The sequence below is a fragment of the Hyla sarda genome, chromosome 12, assembly GCF_029499605.1.
Source record: "Hyla sarda isolate aHylSar1 chromosome 12, aHylSar1.hap1, whole genome shotgun sequence".
Taxonomy (NCBI): Eukaryota; Metazoa; Chordata; class Amphibia; order Anura; family Hylidae; genus Hyla; species Hyla sarda.
In genome coordinates this window covers 69,861,746-69,879,565 of record NC_079200.1, presented here as the reverse complement: position 1 = coordinate 69,879,565, position 17,820 = coordinate 69,861,746, and the positions used below count along the sequence as shown (strand labels likewise).

At 45.0% G+C, this 17,820-nt stretch overlaps 2 protein-coding genes across 12 annotated transcripts in view; one reads left to right on the top strand and one right to left on the bottom strand.

Moving 5' to 3' along the window:
• HCK (HCK proto-oncogene, Src family tyrosine kinase) overlaps positions 1-17,820 on the top strand; it is a 358,121-nt gene that overhangs the window by 130,472 nt on the left and 209,829 nt on the right. The window lies entirely within an intron of this gene.
• LOC130296180 (purine nucleoside phosphorylase-like) overlaps positions 1,216-17,820 on the bottom strand; it is a 33,556-nt gene continuing 16,951 nt past the window's right edge. The window contains exon 6 of the mRNA XM_056547437.1: positions 1,216-2,611. Within this exon, the coding sequence (XP_056403412.1) occupies positions 2,382-2,611 (230 nt within the window). The 3' untranslated portion in view covers positions 1,216-2,381. The remainder of the gene's footprint in view (positions 2,612-17,820) is intronic.

Sequence of the window (17,820 nt, the reverse complement as noted above, 5' to 3'; positions counted from 1 at the left end):
TTTTCAGACTCCTAGAAGCAGCAGTGAAGATCTTCACTGCTGCCTCTGAGGACCACATACTTACCCGTCGCTGCTCGTCCACGTGGCCGGTCCCGCGCTGCTCCTCGGTCCCGCCGCTGAATCAGGTAAGTCCGCCGGTCCCCACGTGTTCCCCCCGAATGCCGCAGGTCCCCGCGAGCCCCTGCAGCCTTCGTCCCCCGTTCTGCCCGACTTCCAGGGGCGGGCAGTGCGGGGGATCTGAACTTTCACCCCAGATCACTGTGATTGGTCCACAGGGACCAATCACAGTGATCGCTGACCAGGACCATCAATTGATGGTCCTGGGGGTGAAGCAGAAGTTGTCCCCTGCTGGAAACAGCGGGACTTCTGCCAGTTAACCCGTGCGATGCTGCGCATCGCCGGGTTAACTGCATGTCATTTATAAACGCCGGGATGCGCGAACGCACTGCACAACCCGGCGTTTATATATGACATTCTGCGGGAAGGGGTTAAAGGAAAACTGTCACATGTTTTCTCCCGCACTGTCCACAGATACTGATGGATAGTGCGGGAGATGCTGATTCCTATGAGCCCTACCTTGCCCGGATCCGCCTGGCTGTTCATCCGCAATTATAGTTTTATTCGATGTGTATATCTTGCTGTAACTGGCACGGGCGGGGCTTCTGCAGCTTAACTGGCACTGATGTCAGCGCCGCTTATGAATATTCATCCCCCCTCCCTCCAGCTCTCCCTCTCTTCACTGCTCCTAACTGGAGAGAGGGGGGATGAATATTTATAAGCGCCGCTGACGTCCGTGCCAGTTAAGCTGCAGAAGGCCCGCCCGTGCCAGTTACAGCAAGATATACACATAGAATAAAACTATAATTGCGGATGAATGGCCGGCTGATCCTGGCAAGGTAGGGCTCATAGGAATCGGCATCCCCCGCACTATCCATCAGTACCTGTGGATAGTGCAGGAGAAAACATGTGACAGTTTTCCTTTAACTTTCTGGCACCAGTTGATTAAAAAAAAAAGTTTTCCACCGGAGTACCCCTTTTAAAATGCCGTTTTTATGCTTTAAAAAGTAGGTTAAAAATCAGCCAATTTTCTTATAATTAATGTGCTCTGTTGTTGTCATAATTGAAAATAATGGAAAATAACCACTTATAAATAGCATATTCTTTATTGTTTGACAAAAACTGCTGAAATAAAAAATAGGCTAAATATTAGCGGAATTATGAACATACGTGTACATAGTTTTCAAAAACTGATTTTTTTTCCCCCAATGGTTACAAAAACAGCTAAATTAATAGTGTGTGAACATAGCCTAAGGGTAGGGACACATGTAGCTTATATGCAGCGTATTTCACGCTGTGCAGTGGGAAATGCTCTGCGTGTTCTCCAATGAGTAGCCCTGTGTGTCTGCTCATAGAATACACAGCGGATTTCCCACTGTGCAGCAGATCTTGCGCAGCATTATATACGCTGCATATATGCTACATATATGGGGCAGATTTATCAAACCTACACAGGGTAAAAGTTGATCAGTTGCCCACAGCAACCAATCAGATGATTCTTTCCAATTAAAGAAGCAATCTAATAGGTTACTAAGGGCAACTGGTTAACTTTCCTCTATGCAGGTTTTGATAAATCTGTTTAGATGTCACTCAGCAGATACAGCAGCACAGCCATAGTATGACACATAATAGGATTAGATATACTGTTTTCTGAGAGAGTATCACAGATGATAGGTTTAGATACAGGAAATAGCACCTGTATTACACATACTAGGATCAGATACACAGTTCACTTTCCAGTATCGCACATACCAAGATTAACCGCTTGAGGACACAGGAATTTTTCATGTTTTTTTTTTTCTCCTCACCTTCTAATAATCCTAACACTTTAAATTTTCCACCTACAGACCCATGAAGGTTTGTGTGTTTCTTTCAAACAGTATCACACATGACCAGATTAGATACATGTCTCAGCCAATAATATCATACATGATCAGATTAGACACACAGCTCAGCAGACAGTATCACACATAACTGGATTAGATACAGCATCACTACAACATTATTACAGATTATGGGATTAAATATACAGCTAAGAAGACTGTATCACATGTGACAGGATTAGATACAACAGCTCATGTTAGGAGTTGTAGTGTTGGTGGCATACACATATATAAATCACATTATACTTTCTGATCAGCGTCTTTTATTTCAGTAATGTCACATGCTTTATATCCACAGTATACAGCAGTATATGATACAAGGGTATTATATGGTCTTCCAGGTTGCAGTAGCCCCTGTAAACTAGAGTCAGGTGACTATGGCGGCTCTGATGTATCATCCCCAACATGGTGGTTAGTGCCTGCGCCTTTCTTTGTGCCGCCTTATGCTGCTGGCTCCTGCTTTTCTTCCTTGATCTGGACACTATTCACCAGTTCAGTGATAAGCATCTGTAGGAGATGCGCCCGCTGCTTCCCCACTTCCAGGACACTGCTGTGGTTCACCAAATCCTGCATCTCGTAGGCCTGTGCCACTCGGTTTGTAATCAGTGATAGACCAAACACTCGCATCCCACAATGCTTTGCAACCACAACTTCTGGGGCCGTACTCATACCTGTGAGGAGAAGAGTAACACCTCACTGAGCTGCAGTATACAAGTATAATAATAATATCTCAACATGTTCAAGACTCCAACTTAAAGCAAAACTGACAGCTTGTTCACCCTCATTAAACCTGATATACTGGGTAATAGTGCGGGTAACAAGCATTAAAATGATGATAAAGATTTGTCAGCTAGAAGCAGGTATTTTGCTCAGAGCAGAGCGCAGGCTCTCCAGCCCTAGCAACTTGAGTGAATACTTTTGCATATTCATTACTGAGGGTAGGCAAAGCGGGGAACAATGTAGAGGCAGGGGAGTGCGGTGAGCCGACCCCTTGCCTCCATTGCGCAAAGCTGTGCAATACAACTAGAAGTATGAAGACCTCGTTCATGTAAGTGACCCGTAATTTAAATATTGTTTACCCGCACTGTAACCCAGTATATTGAGTTTAGTGCAGGTAAACAGCCTGTCAGTTTTGCTTTAAAGGAGGACTCCACCACTTTTAAACTTCCTCCTTTCCACAGGATAGGGGATAAGTGTCTGATCTCAGCTGGTTTGACCTCTGGGACCCAACCTCCTCGATCTTCAGGACGGATGGGGCTGGTGTCTCCCTTTGCATGGAGCAGTGTGTCGGCACATGCTGCATGCCTTCTATATGGGAGCTCTCATAAAGAATGCATGGAGCATGTGCCACCTACCATGATGACACTCATCCCCTATACTGTAGTTAGGGGATAAGTTTTGAAGTCTTACAGTCCATGTAAGTGGTACTCGGCACTCAGCAATGTACATGTACGACCAACGCTGTGATCAGAACCGACCAGGTGCTATTATCATCAGCCAGGACCTTATGGATATTGGTGGACATCTGAGATCCTGCTGATGTCCACCATTAATCCTTCAGATGCTGAAATCAATACTGATTACGGCATCTAAAGTATCTACTGGGCCTGGGGGTACTCATCAGACCACAGATGAATAAAGATGGCCGCTGGAGCTCTGCACACCTGCTCTTGCCTGACTTCTGCAACCTTCTCCTCTGGTGTGCATTCTGGCAGACCAGAGAAGTAGATTGCAGATAATACTGATCAGTGGTATGCTTATGCATAGCACTGAACAGTATTGGCAATCAAAAGATTGCTATAAATAGTCCCTTTTGGGGACATACATTTTTTTAAATGAATAGTGGACATTTTTTTTTTTTTTTTTTTTATAAATGAATAAGCCCTTCCCCAATAAGATTTGAATTCACCTCTTCCCATTTTTCAAAAAAAGTGTTAAAAAAATTAATAAAAATTAATAAAAATATTTGGTATTAGCATGTGTGTAAATGTCAGTACTATTAAAATATATTGTTAATGGTCCCGCACGGTGAACGGCGTAAACGTAAAAAAAAAAGGACAAAATTGCTGCTTTTGGTCACATTTATAAAAAGTGATTAAAAAAGTCACATATATGCAGAAGTGGTACCAAAAAAACCAACAGATGATGGCACAAAATAATGAGCCCTCATACAGCCCTGTATACAGAAAAATGTTATAGGGGTTAGAATAGGGCAATTTTATACATACTTCATTTGTTACAGTTTGAGTTTTCTTTTTAAGTAGTACAATAGAAAAGCATGTGAACATGGATATTGTTTTAATAATATTGACCCACAGAATAAAAAAACGTCAGTTTGACCATAAAATGTAAAGCGTAAAAATGGAACCCTCCAATTACCCCACATAAATAATAATTTTTGTTGGTTCCACCATACATTCTATGGTAAAAAGAGTTATGGCTCTTAAAAGGCTAGGAGGAGAAAACGAAAAAATACAAAAATGTAATTGTCTGTGTCCTTAAAGGGGCACTCCGCCCCTGGACATCTGATCCCCTATCCAAAGGATAGGGTATTAGATGTCTGATTGCAGGGGGTCTGGACCCCTGGCATTCTGAAAATTTTTGTTCAGAACGCTGGGTTCGGGCGGCCGTGGTCTTGACATCATACCATGCCCCTCCATTCATGTTTATCCCAGAGAGATGAATGGAGGGGACGACCACTACCGCCCAAACCAGCGTTCTGAACAAATATGTTCAGAAAGCCGGGGTACTGTACTGAGATTTGGGGTCTCCCAGTGGCCGAACCACCTCGCGATCAGACCTCTTATCTCCTATCCTTTGAATAGGGGATAAGATGTCCAGGGGCAGAGTACCCTTTTAAGGCCAAAATGTTCTGTGTCCTTAAGGCTAAGTTTCCACTTGTTGTTTTTTTTTCTGGCAGTTTTTGGAATACTGCTACTGCAGTTTTGGAGCCAAAGTCAGAAGTGTATCGGTAAGGGAGGAGAAGTATAGGTCCTTCCTTTATATTTCCTATTCCTTATGAATACAACTTATGAATTTCCAAAAACTGCCAGAAAAAAAACAAGTGGAAACTTAGCCTAAAGGAGGACTCTAGTGCCAACTATTCCTCCTCCGTTGTGCCAGTGCTGAAAAAAAAAAAAAAAAAAATAGAAAATAAAACTTTCACTCACCTTCCTGCATTCCTTCAAAGCGCTGCTACCGCTGATAGGTCCTTGGCGCTCAGCCTATCACCGACCGAGGCTGAACATCGCTGCGGCCTGTGATAGGCTGAGTGCTGTGTAACTATCCATGCACACGGAAGAAGGCAGAAGACGGGACTGGAGGACTGATCAGCTGAGGGAACGCAGGAAGGTGAGTGAAAGTTTATTTAAAAAAAATGTTCAGCCCGGGCTCAACGGAGGAGGAATAGTCTGCACTAGAGTACTCCTTTAAGGGGTTAAATGATAGAGAATGAAAATGTTCTTGTCTACAGTAATTAACAACCTATACAGATCTAACACTCCTCCAAGCTGAGGTTGGTTAAAAGGATATTAAAGAACTATCGCGCAGGACAACTGATCCCCTGTCCAGAGGAGAGATACATGGATGGGGTGTGTCAGCCGCCGCTTCATGCGTGGCACTCCGTTCCCAGGGAGAGTCGGGGTTCAGTGCAGGAGATTGCGGGCTGTTCCAGCGGTCGCCCCCCCCCCCCCCAATCTTTGATAGGGGATAAATTAATCTCTCTCTTGTCTTGATAGTTTGTTACAATGTGTAAGTGCAGGTAAATTGTATCAGTCTGGAGTCCAGGGCTGTATGGCTTAAAAGGAACCAATCAGCATATCTTAGCATATATAACACTTGGCAATGCGTTATATATGCTGAAATCATTATCCTCACCATCCCCGGGGGACGGTGAAGATATTAAGTTTATAAAGTCCTCCTGGGCCGCCCGGCAAGTAGTCCCCTGGGCAGGGACTTTCAGTTAACAGCTCCGCTGCGGCCGTGGCCCCGCCCTGACGGATTGAGTGACTGCTCTGCTCCCCAAGAAGACGGAGGATAATGATTTGAGCATATATAACTCCTTGCCAAGCGTTATGTATGCTAAAATATGCTGATTGGTTCCCTTTAAAGACAACAGGTCTGGATTGGATACAACTATAAAGCCAAGTACACACGTCCGGAGTGTCCGCATGGAAAATCACAGTGCGGACGTTGGCGTAATATGCCGGCACTAAGACCGCACAGGAGTGCACTATCTCATAGACGGCTATGCATTCCATGGGGAGTCCGCAGAAAGAATTAACAGGTTCATTCTTTCTGCGGACACAAAAAACTGAATTTCTGTGCCAGAAAGAATCAGCAGCAGAATCCTATTAAATACAAAAGGGACTCTGTTTCTCCGGAATCTACAGTGGAATACCGCACAGAAATTCTGGATGCGTGAATGTGGCCTCACAGGCTGTGAAATGTATTGGGTCAGGACAGTTTTCCAGTCTCTGGATGTAAATAATGTTACCATTCACTGACAGCAAGCAGTCTGCTTATAGAGGAAATGATTTTAAAAAGCTATTTCTATTAGAGAATTGTGATTTTTACAGTTCTTTTTTACAGTTCATCTATGACTCCTATACAGAGCTGTGTAAGGACCTTGACCCTGTGTATACAGATGGATGACCTTTACAAACTGTGCACAGCATGTCTCGTAACCCCAGTGTATTATAGGCAGTGTAAAAGGCAAGTACTGTCCTTCTGGGCATGTGCTGAATACTAGTGTGCAGTACCCCAAATGGTGCAGAGACTCCAGTGTACAGTAAATATTTGCACCAGCTGTGGGCTCCCACATTGGTTCTACTCACAAGGATTGTAGCTGTGTGTTTATTTGCTCTTCTAAGACTACTTTCACACTATGAAATATCTCCGTTTAGGAACTTCCATCAGAAGTTCCGTCACTATATCGTCGAAACCCGGCCGTTACAAAACCCCTGACTTGCCGTGACTAAATTGCATTGCAGCCTATGGGGTTTTGTAACTGCCCGTTTGCACTCGCATATGTCCGTAATTCATTACGGACGTTAGATAGTGACGGGACATAGTGGCGGAAAAATTATTGCATGCGAGTGCAAACGGGCAGTTACAAAGCCCCATAGGCTGCAATGCAATTTAGTCACGGCAAGTCAGGGGTTTTGTAACGGCCGGGTTTCGACGATATAGTGACGGAACTTCTGATGGAAGTTCCTAAACGGAGATATTTCATAGTGTGAAAGAGGCCTAAGAGACTTCTTAATATACATTGTACAAGTGGCGTCCAGAGTGCCCCCGTAGGAGTTACACCATAAGAACTGGAGTTTCTGTGGACTTTCCATCTGGATATTTCCAGCAAAATTGCAACAAATCTCAGGGTTTGGCGCAGATTTCCTGTTGTTGCACTTCCTCTATCAATATGAATGGGTTTCCGTTCACAAATTCATACTTAGGAATTTGTGAAGCAGAATTTTGCTCATTCTTCAGGCGGAAATACTCAAGGAACACATTGCAGTCTATTGGAGACTTCAGTGTCCACGTGGTCCTAGCACCGACTTATTCAGTCGGTGCTGGCCGCTAGAGATGAGTGAACTTACAGTAAATTCGATTCGTCACGAACTTCTCGGCTCGGCAGTTTATGACTTATCCTGCATAAATTAGTTCAGCTTTCAGGTGCTCCCGTGGGCTGGAAAAGGTGGATACAGTCATAGGAGACTCTTTCCTAGGACTGTATCCACCTTTTCCAGAGCACCAGAAAGCTGAACTAATTTATGCAGGAAAAGTCAGCAGCCGCCGAGCTGAGAAGTTCGTGACAAAACAAATTTACTGTAAGTTCGCTCATCTCTACTGGCCGCACTCAGAATCTCCGGGCGGAAACTTTTTGGAACAGTGGTCCGTGAAAATGAAAAATGTAATTTTTCATTTGCACAGCCCACTGTTCCAAAGATCTGTCAAACGCCAGTGGGGTGTAAATGCTCACTGCACCCCGTATTAAATTCTGTGAGGGGTGTAGTTTCCATAATGGGGTCACGTGGGGGGGTCCACTGTAACCGCTTTGTAAACGCACATGGCCCCCGACTTCCATTCCAAACAAATTCTCTCTCCAAAAGCTCAATGGCGCTCCTTCTCTTCTGAGCATTGTAGTGCACCAGCAGAGCACTTGACGTCCACACATGGGGTATTTCCATACTCAAAAGAAATGGGGTTACAAATTTTCGGGGGGCATTTTCTCCTATTACCCCTTGTAAAATTTGGAGAAAACCCAGCATTTTAGTGAAGAATTTTTTTCATATTTTTTTCATTTACACATCCAAATTTAACGCAAAGTCGTCAAACACCAGTGGGCTGTTAAGGATAACTGTACCCCTTCCTTGAGGGGTGTAGTTTCCAAAATAGTATGCCATGTGTTTTTTTTTTGTTTTTTGTTTTTCTGCTATGGCACCATAGGGACTTCTTAAATGTGACATGCCCCCCAAAAACCATTTCAGAAAAACTCACCAGAATCCCATAGTCGCTCCTTCCCTTTTGAGCCCTCTAGTGCACTGCCGAACACTTTTCATACACATATGAGGTATTTCCTTACTCAAGAGAAATTGGGTTACAAATTTTAGGGTGACTTCTCTCCTTTTACTCCTTGTATAAATTCAAAAACTGGGTTTACAAGAACATGCTAGTGTAAAAAATTTAAGATTTTGAATTTTCTCCTTCACTTTGCTGCTATTCCTGTGAAACACCTAAATGGTTAACACACTTACTGAATGTAATTTTGAATACTTTGAGGGGTGCAGCTTTTATAATGGGGTCATTTATGGGGTATTTCTAATATGAAGGCCCCTCAAATCCACTTCAAAACTGAACTGGTCCCTGAAAATGTTGTGAAAAATTGGAAAATTTCTGCTGAACTTTGAAGCCCTCTGATTTTTCCAAAAGTAAAAACATGTCAACTTTATAATGGAAAGATAAAGTAGACATATATTGTATTTGTGAATCAATATATAATTCATTTGGGATGTCCATTTTCCTTATAAGCAGAGAGTTTCAAAGTAAAAAAAAAGAAAAAAAGCTAAATGTTCAAATTTTTCATCATTTTGGAATTTTTCACCAAGAAATTATGCAAGTATCGACGAAAATTTACCACTAACATAAAGTAGAATATGTCACGAAAAAACATTCTCGGAATCAGAATGAAAAGTAAAAGCATCCTAGAGTTATTAATGCTTAAAGTGACAGTGGTCAGATGTGCAAAAAATGCCCTGGTCCTTAAAGTGAAAATGGACTGGGTCCTTAACCCCCTAAGGACGCAGGGCGTATCCATACGCCCCTGTTTCTGAGTCCTTAAGGACTCAGAGCGTATGGGTACATCCTGCGTTCTTACGGCCCCTGCCGCTCGCATATCGCCCAGGGGGGTCCTGAGGGCCCCCCATATAGACGATCACCGCAAATCGCCAGTCAATTCAGATAGGCGATTTGCTGTGATTCCGTTCCCCCGCTGCTCGCCGGGTGGGGATCAGAGCCAGAGGCCGGCTGAAATAATTCAGCAGGCATCCCGGCAGAGTGCCGAGGGGTATCCTGAGGATCCCCCATATCGGCGATCGCCGCAGATCGCCGGTAAGTACTAACCGGCGGTCTGCGGCTGTTCCGGGTCATCTGGGTCACGTATGACCCGGATAATGATGACGATCGGTGGTGTAATATACACCACCAATCATCATCCGTACAGTACTGGGGGGAGGCATTGTTGCCACCCCCCAATACAGCAATGATTGGGCGGCCGCAGTGACTGCACCAATCACTGCAGTATGGGGAGGTGGGTGCAGACGCACTCTGCTCCGTTTTTCCCACCATTTCCTAGAGATCTGGTGTGCAGCACGGAGCTGCGTGACCCCGGCCCTACAGGGTCACCACGGTTTGCCCCCAGATTTTTTTCCAGTGTACAAACTGTAGGTGTCAGCAGGTCCGCAGCACCTTTAGCTGCGTGACCCCGGCCATACAGAGTCACTGCGGTCTGCCCCCAGCGTTTTTTTTTTTTGGGGGGGGGGGGGGGGGACATAGACCTTTTTTTGTTTTCTGTAAACGTGTGGCCTCTTAGCTATAAAAAAGTGGTCCGCAACCGTTACCTAAAGCCCACCCGCCGCTGATCAGTCCTGTAGTACTGATGAGCGTTTTTTTTTTGTTTTGTTTTTTTTGTGGTGCAGGCACTTTTTCGGGTTATAGTGGCTTTTTTTAATTTCTTTTTTGCACCTATAGGTGGTCCGTGCCACCAGTAGCAGGCCTGTGCTGTGTGGACGGACCATACCTGTGTGCGGCCTGCTCCACCGCTGTCAGTAGTTTATCACTGATCAGATTTTTTTTTTTTGGGTTCAGGCAGGTGCATTTTTGGGGGGGTAAAGAGTTTTTATTTTATTTTTCAGATTTTTTGTGTGGGGGGGGGTCTGTACGTGCCACCAGCCACTGTTCTGGGCTGAGTGATCAGACCCCCCACTGACTTCTGCGACCCCTGCCGCCACCAAGCACTAATCAGTGCGCACTCTACTGATATTAGGTAAACCCTTTTTTTTGGCTCTAGAAGTCTTTTTTTTTTTTTTTTTTTGTCTTAGTTTTATTTAATATTTTTGTTCTTAGGGCGGGTTAGTTAGGTTAGGTTAGGGCGGTAGTCTCGCACCACACGCAGCACATACACAAATAAAGTTTTTCCTCCCATATATATACACCTCACCCCCCATTAGAGTAGGGAAATGGCCTGCAGGTCATTTTCAGCAGAGGAGGCATATGCCTTACTTGACTTTGAAAGAGCCACAGAGGACGAGGAAGACCCCACCTTCCTAATTTCCTAGTCCTCCTCATCATCTTCTGATGACGAGCCACCAAGGCGGCGGAGACTCCGCCAAGCGAGGCCGCAAACCTCCTCTGCTCCTGACCCTGTGCCCCATGCTAGTATGAGTCCCCCTGGCGCTCATACTAGTGCTCATACTAGTCAAGCCCCCCAGCCAAGTTCAATGGTGCCCCATACCGGTGAACTTGTCTGGACTCAGCCACCGGACCTCAAGCCCGTGATTCTTGAATTTGTTGGCAACTCAGGAATCAAGATTGACATCGTCGGGTTCACTGAAATGGACTATTTCAGGTTTTTCTTCCGTGTCTACTTTGTCAATCTGATGGTTGACCAGACGATCCTGTCTCCCCAACAATTCGTCACTGCAAACCCAGGCTCATTTTTAGCTAGACCCAATGGATGGTACGCCGTCAATGCGGGCGAAATGAGGACCTTTTGGGGCCTTGTGCTACATATGGGTCTAGTTTAAAAAAAAAAAAAAAAAAAAAAAAAAGTGTCAGGCAATACCCGGTTCAAGGCCATTCGGAAATGTTTGCATTATGCTGATAATGTGGCATGTATAAAATCAGGCCGGTCATCAATCACTTCAGGGCCAAATTTTGTGAGGCCTATATCCCTGGAAGGGAGGTTGCTATTGATGAGTCTTTCATCTGCTTTAACCCCTTAAGGACCAAGGGCATACAGGTACGCCCTTGGTCCTGCTCTCCTGATATAACGCAGGGTTACACAGTAAACCCGCGTCATATCACGGCGGGCCCGGCGTCATAGTGAAGCCGGGACCCGCCTCTAATAGCGCGCAGCGCCGCGCGCTATTAACCCTTTAGCCGCGCGCTCAGAGCTGAGCCGCGCGGCTAAAAGTGAAACCGAAAGTGGCCGGCTAGCTCAGTCGGGCTGTTCAGGATAGCCGCGGCTAATCGCGGCATCCCGAACAGCTGACAGGACAGCGGGAGGGCCCCTACCTGCCTCCTCGCTGTCCGATCGCCGAATGACTGCTCAGTGCCTGAGATCCAGGCCTGAGCAGTCATGCAGCAGAATCGTTGATCACTGGTTTCTTATGAGAAACCAGTGATCAGCATAGAAGATCAGTGTGTGCAGTGTTATAGGTCCCTATGGGAGCTATAACACTGCAAAAAAAAAAGTGGGAAAAAAAAGTGAATAAAGATCATTTAACTCCTCCCCTATTAAAAGTTTGAATCACCCCCCTTTTCCAATAAAAAAAAAAACACAGTATAAATAAAAATAAACATATATGGTATCACCGCGTGCGGAAATGTCCGAATTATAAAAATATATCATTAATTAAACCGCTCGGTCAATGGCGTGCGCGCAAAAAAATTCCAAAGTCAAAAATAGTGCATTTTTGGTCACTTTTTATATCATTTAAAAATGAATAAAAAGCGATCAATAAGTCCTATCAATGCAAATCACGGCGCAAAAAATGAGCCCTCATACCGCCCCATACACGGAAAAATAAAAAAGTTATAGGGGTCAGAAGATGACAATTTTAAACGTATTAATTTTCCTGCATGTAGTTATGATTTTTTCCAGAAGTCCGACAAAATCAAACCTATATAAGTAGGTTATCATTTTAATCGTATTGGACCTACAGAATAAAGATAAGGTGTCATTTTTACCGAAAAATGTACTACGTAGAAACAGAAGCCCCCAAAAGTTACAAAACGGCGGGTTTTTTTTTCAATTTTGTCGCACAATGATTTTTTTTCCGTTTCACCGTAGATTTTTGGGCAAAATGACTGACGTCATTACAAAGTAGAATTGGTGGCGCAAAAAATAAGCCATCATATGGATTTTTAGGTGCAAAATTGAAAGAGTTATGATTTTTTAAAGGCAAGGAGCAAAAAACGAAAATGCAAAAACGGAAAACCCCCTGGTCCTTAAGGGGTTAAGGGGAGACTCTGCTTCCGGCAATACATCCCAACCAAGTGAGCGTGGTATGGCGTAAAGATGTTTAAACTTTGCGAGAGTACCTCAGGTTACTCTTGCAAGTTTATGGTGTATGAGGGACGGGATTCCCATATTGAACCCCCAAAATGTCCCCCCACTCTGGGTGTTAGCGGGAAAATCATTTGGGGCCTTTTGCACCCGTTGCTAGATAAAGGTTACCACCTTTACAAGGATTACTTTTATACTAGTATCCCTCTTTTCACATCCCTCGCCGCCAGATCCCCGGTCGCTTGTGGGACAGTCCAGAAGAATCAAAGCGGCCTTCCGCCCTATCCCCCGGGGTGAGTCCTGTGCCTTTTCCCATGAAAACCTAATGATGGTCAGGTATAAGGACAAGAGGGATGTCCTTATGCTCACCACAATTCATGGGAACGGCAGCACCCCTTTCCCTGTGCGAGGTACCGTGGGATCGGTCCTCAAGCCTGATTGTATTCTGGACTACAATCAGTATATGGCGGGAGTTGTGGTCTACATGGTACAGGTTGCCATGTATAACTTTTGTATTGTCCCAGTACGCTGGCAACACAGGGACATACCTGGAGTTTCAAGAGGTAGTTCTAAGGGCCCTCATCTTTGGTGACCGCCAAGGAGTGGGTCAGAGCACCTCTAGAACTTCATTGCCCCAGATCATCTCCGGCCAACACTTTCCAGGTGAGATCCCCCACACTGGAAAGAAGGGACGATCCCAGAAAAAAAATGCAGTGTGTGTCACAGGAGGGGGATTCAGAAGGACACCACCACTCAGATTGACAATTGCCCCGATCATCTGGGCCTCTGCGTTAAAAACTGCTTCAAGGAGTATCACACTTCCATGGAGCACTAAATTTTTAATCCTTTTCCCTGATTTTAATTCCCCAGAATTATACTGCAATGTACCAGTCCAGAGTACATTGTCTTCCAAATAAAAAAAAAAAAACTTTCCCAATACCCCTGATGTAGTTTCAAAATTGGGGTCACTTGCCAAGGTGTTTTTTATTTTTTTTTTAGATTTTATGTCAGAATCTCAACCATTGCAGTACAAAGCACCACTTTAGGCCTAAAATCTCATCGGTGCTGTCTCACTCCTAACCCCTGTTTTGCACCCGCATAGTGCTTTACCGCCATATATGGGGTCTATGCTTATTCTGGAGAAATTGGGCAACAAATTTGCGGTCCATTTTCACCTATTACCCCTTGTGAAAAAGAACTATTTGGGGTAACAACATAATTTTAGTGTTAAAAATCAAATTTTACATTTTCACGTCCAACTTCAACGCAAAGTTGTCAAACACCTGTGAGGTGTTAAGGTTCGCTATACCCCTTGTTACATTCCCTTAGGGGTGTAGTTTCCAAAATAGTATGCCATGTGTTTTTTTTTTTGTTTGTTTTTTGCTGTTCTGGTACCCTGGGGACTTTCTAAATGCAACATGCCCCCCAAAAACCATTTCAGCAAAATTCTCTGTTTCAAAAAGCCAAATTTTGCTCCTTCTCTTCTGAGCATTGTATTGCACCAGCAGAGCACTTAATGTCCACATATGGGGAGTTTTCTTAATCAGGTGAGAATGGACCTTTGGGGTAATACCATCATTCTAGTGTTAAAAATCAAATTTTCCATTTTCACGTCAAACACCTGTGGGGTGTTAAGGTTCACTATACCCCATGTTACGTTCCTTGAGGGGTGGAGTTTCCAAAATAGTATGCCATGTAGGGGTTATTTTGCTGTTCTGGCATCCTAAGGGCTTCCTAAATGTGACATGGCCCCCAAAAACCATGACCGCAAAATATGTTTTAAATAATCCCACAGTTGCTCTTTCCCTCTTGAGCCATGTTGTGAGCCTGCAGAGCACTTTGTCAACATATGAGGTATTTCCATACTCGAGAGAAATTGGGCTACAAATTTTGGGGGGCTTTTTCTCCTTATAACACTTTTAAAAATGGGAAAAATGAGGATAAAAGAACATGTTAGTGTAAAAAAATGCAGATTTTGATTTTTTTCCTTCACTTTGCTGCTATTCTTGTGAAACACCTTAAGGGTTAACAAACTTTCTGAATGTCATTTTGAATACTTTTAGGGGTGTAGTTTCTATAATGGGGTCATTTATGGGGTATTTCTCACAGAAAGGACTCTCAAATCCACTTCAAACTTAACTGGTCCCTGAAAAATTCAGATTTTTAAATTTTCGTGAAAATTTTGAAAATTGCTGCTATACTTTGAAGCCCTCTAATACACAGTCAGAGCGTCCCAGGATGTTGCCACCCCAACACGTGTTTCAGTCCGGACGAAGGTCTCAGGACTGAAACACGTGTTGGGGTGGCGGCATCCTGGGACGCTCTGACTGTGTATTTGTGTGGTTTGGTAGTTACTTCAACATGGTTTTACCTGCATATATATTAGATTTCACCCTTAGCAGCGTATTTTTACTTTGCACAAGCACTTTGTTTATCTAGTAGCTCTATGCACTAGCACATTTGTAATTTTGCTTACGCTGCTACATTACAATAGAAACTCCAGCCTCACTCTTTTTTGTTACCTGCTCCACATGGGCTAATGTTTTCATGTATTTTAGTCCCAGGCTGCCGTCAATTTTTTGTGCATCCCTCCCTGTCTTTTTAATGTATTTTATTGTATGTTTTTTGCATTATGCATTTTATATACAAATTAGCAAATAGCTCCTTTTTTCTGGGTCTCTATTGGATTGGAGCCTATATTACAGGCTTGCTTCTTTGTCGTGTTTTTTATTCATTTATTGGTAGCAATATTGTCGGCACCATTATTTAAAAAAACATAATCAAATGCTTATATTTTTTTTGACATACAAAATATATTTGTGGTCATGGCTCGAAGAGCCTAGAGTGGGACCTGTACAAACTGTATAATACTGACCGTACTTACCGACCTGGAAACAGGAGACCACCTAGAGGACCTAAGAGGGAAAACTAGCGGATGAGGTGTGCCCAATTACCGCGACCGTGGGCATGCCTGATAGAGGGCATACCCTGGTGGAAATTATGAAAATGAGGGAGGGCTGGGTGGGTGACGCCAACGTAACACACGCCCCCAGATGTGGGAGAGGGGTGATTATATACCCCACGCCACTCCCACAAATAAAGCCAATTAGGCTTAACACTTGTGGTCATGGCTCGAAGAGCCTAGAGTGGGACCTGTACAAACTGTATAATACTGACCGTACTTACCGACCTGGAAACAGGAGACCATCTAGAGGACCTAAGAGGGAAAACTAGCGGATGAGGTGTGCCCAATTACCGCGACCGTGGGCATGCCTAATAGAGGGCAAAGAGTCGGAGGTAGGGTACAACTGAGTTTTATTTGAATTTACAGAGCCAACACTTTAAACACCCCCGCCATCTCGGTGGACGGGTTAGGGACGTAGCGCTCGAAGCAGCCAGAATTCCAGCGCCCCAACTTCTTGATGACGTGTGCAGGGGCATTGTGTTTAGACGCTGCAGAGGCTGCTCCGATCCTAAACGAGTGACCTGAAATGCCACTAGGCTCGTGTCCCAGGATTCTGACAAGGGACCGCACGTGTTTGGTGAACTGTGAAGAGGAGAGTGCTGACCCATTGACCGGCAGAAGAGGGCTGTCCGCTGGCCGTCCAGGGAACGTGGAAAGGAGTTGTGTGAGGGCAAGGATCGGACACCATTGGTGAAAAGTGGGAAAATAGCGTATGGTGGCTCCCCATCTACAGGTTTTGGTGGAAGACAGAGTGAGTGCAAACCCTGCCCCGTGCGGTGATAGTTGGCTCAGGAGAGGACCCCGTGACCTTCGACCGCAGCGTGTGAATTCCCCCAGCCTCAAGAATCCGTAGAAGGCCAAGTAGATCGCTGCTTTGATGACAGTGCTGAGTCTGGGACCAAACGGGTGAGTGTCCAGGAGTGAGGACATGGATCGGAAAATGTCGTCAGTGACTGGTGCACGGGAGGGTGGTTTGGGACGTGACAGGACAAGGATGCCTTTGAGTGCCGCCTTAATGGGGTTAGTGGACAGTAGAGAAAGTGCGTCGGGATGTGAGAGGGATCTATGGTGTTGTAACCCTGCTAAGTGAAGCTTGATGGTGTTGTAGGAGAGGTGAAGAGAAGAATGGCAGAAACCGACATAAGCAAGAGAGGAACGAACCGAAATTGTGGCAGGGAGACCTTGTTTGTGCATGAACGTGGAAAAAGAGGCTAGAGCTGCGTCATACGCCCGTGTGGTGCTGGGTGCAAGGGACTGTCTGATTAAAGAATTTGCCACCGTGATGAAGTCTGTTAGTCCATCTGGAGATGCTGTGTTGAGGGAACTGGGACCCCGACGATGTCTGCTTCTGGGTGTACCTGAAAGAACAGCTTCATGTTACCTCGTGACAGAGCGTCAGCTGCTGTGTTTTTAGTACCCTCAATGTGCTCAACACAAAAGTGAAAATTGTGCTGAAGAGCGATCAAGACAAACTTCCTGACAAAACGCATGATATGCGGGGACTTAGAACGCCCTTTCCTTAAGATGTCTACTGTGGCCATGTTGTCGCATCTGAAGCGGACAGTGGAGTTGACCCACGAATCACCCCATACGGCAGCGGCTGCTACTATTGGATAGATCTCGAATAAGGCCGAAGTTTCGTGAAAATTCGGGATAAGCAGTATGTCCTGTGGCCAAGGACTGGCCAGCCAGTGTGCGCCATGGAGAGCGGCGAAACCGACGGCTGAGGCGTCAGAAACCACGGAGGGGGATCTTTCCGTGGCTGAGGGGACAAAGAGCGAGATTCCGTTCCAGTTACTCAGGAAGTGACCCCACATGGCCAGGTCTGACATTGCCTCGCTGTCAATTCGAATGACATGCCTCTGCCCGGAAACTGAAGGAAGTAAGTCCAGGAGTCTGGATATGAATGACCTACCTTGCGGAATGATCCTCATCGCAAAGGCCATCATGCCTAGGAGGCTTTGGAGCTCCTCCCTGGAAACTGTGTGGCACTTTGTAATTTTTTGGATAGCCTCACGGATCCTAGCCAGTTTCTCCTGGGGAAGCCTGGCTTGCATTTCCTCTGTGTCTAAGATGATGCCTAGGAAGGTGAGCTGAGTGGACGGGCCTTCGGTCTTCTGGGGTGCGAT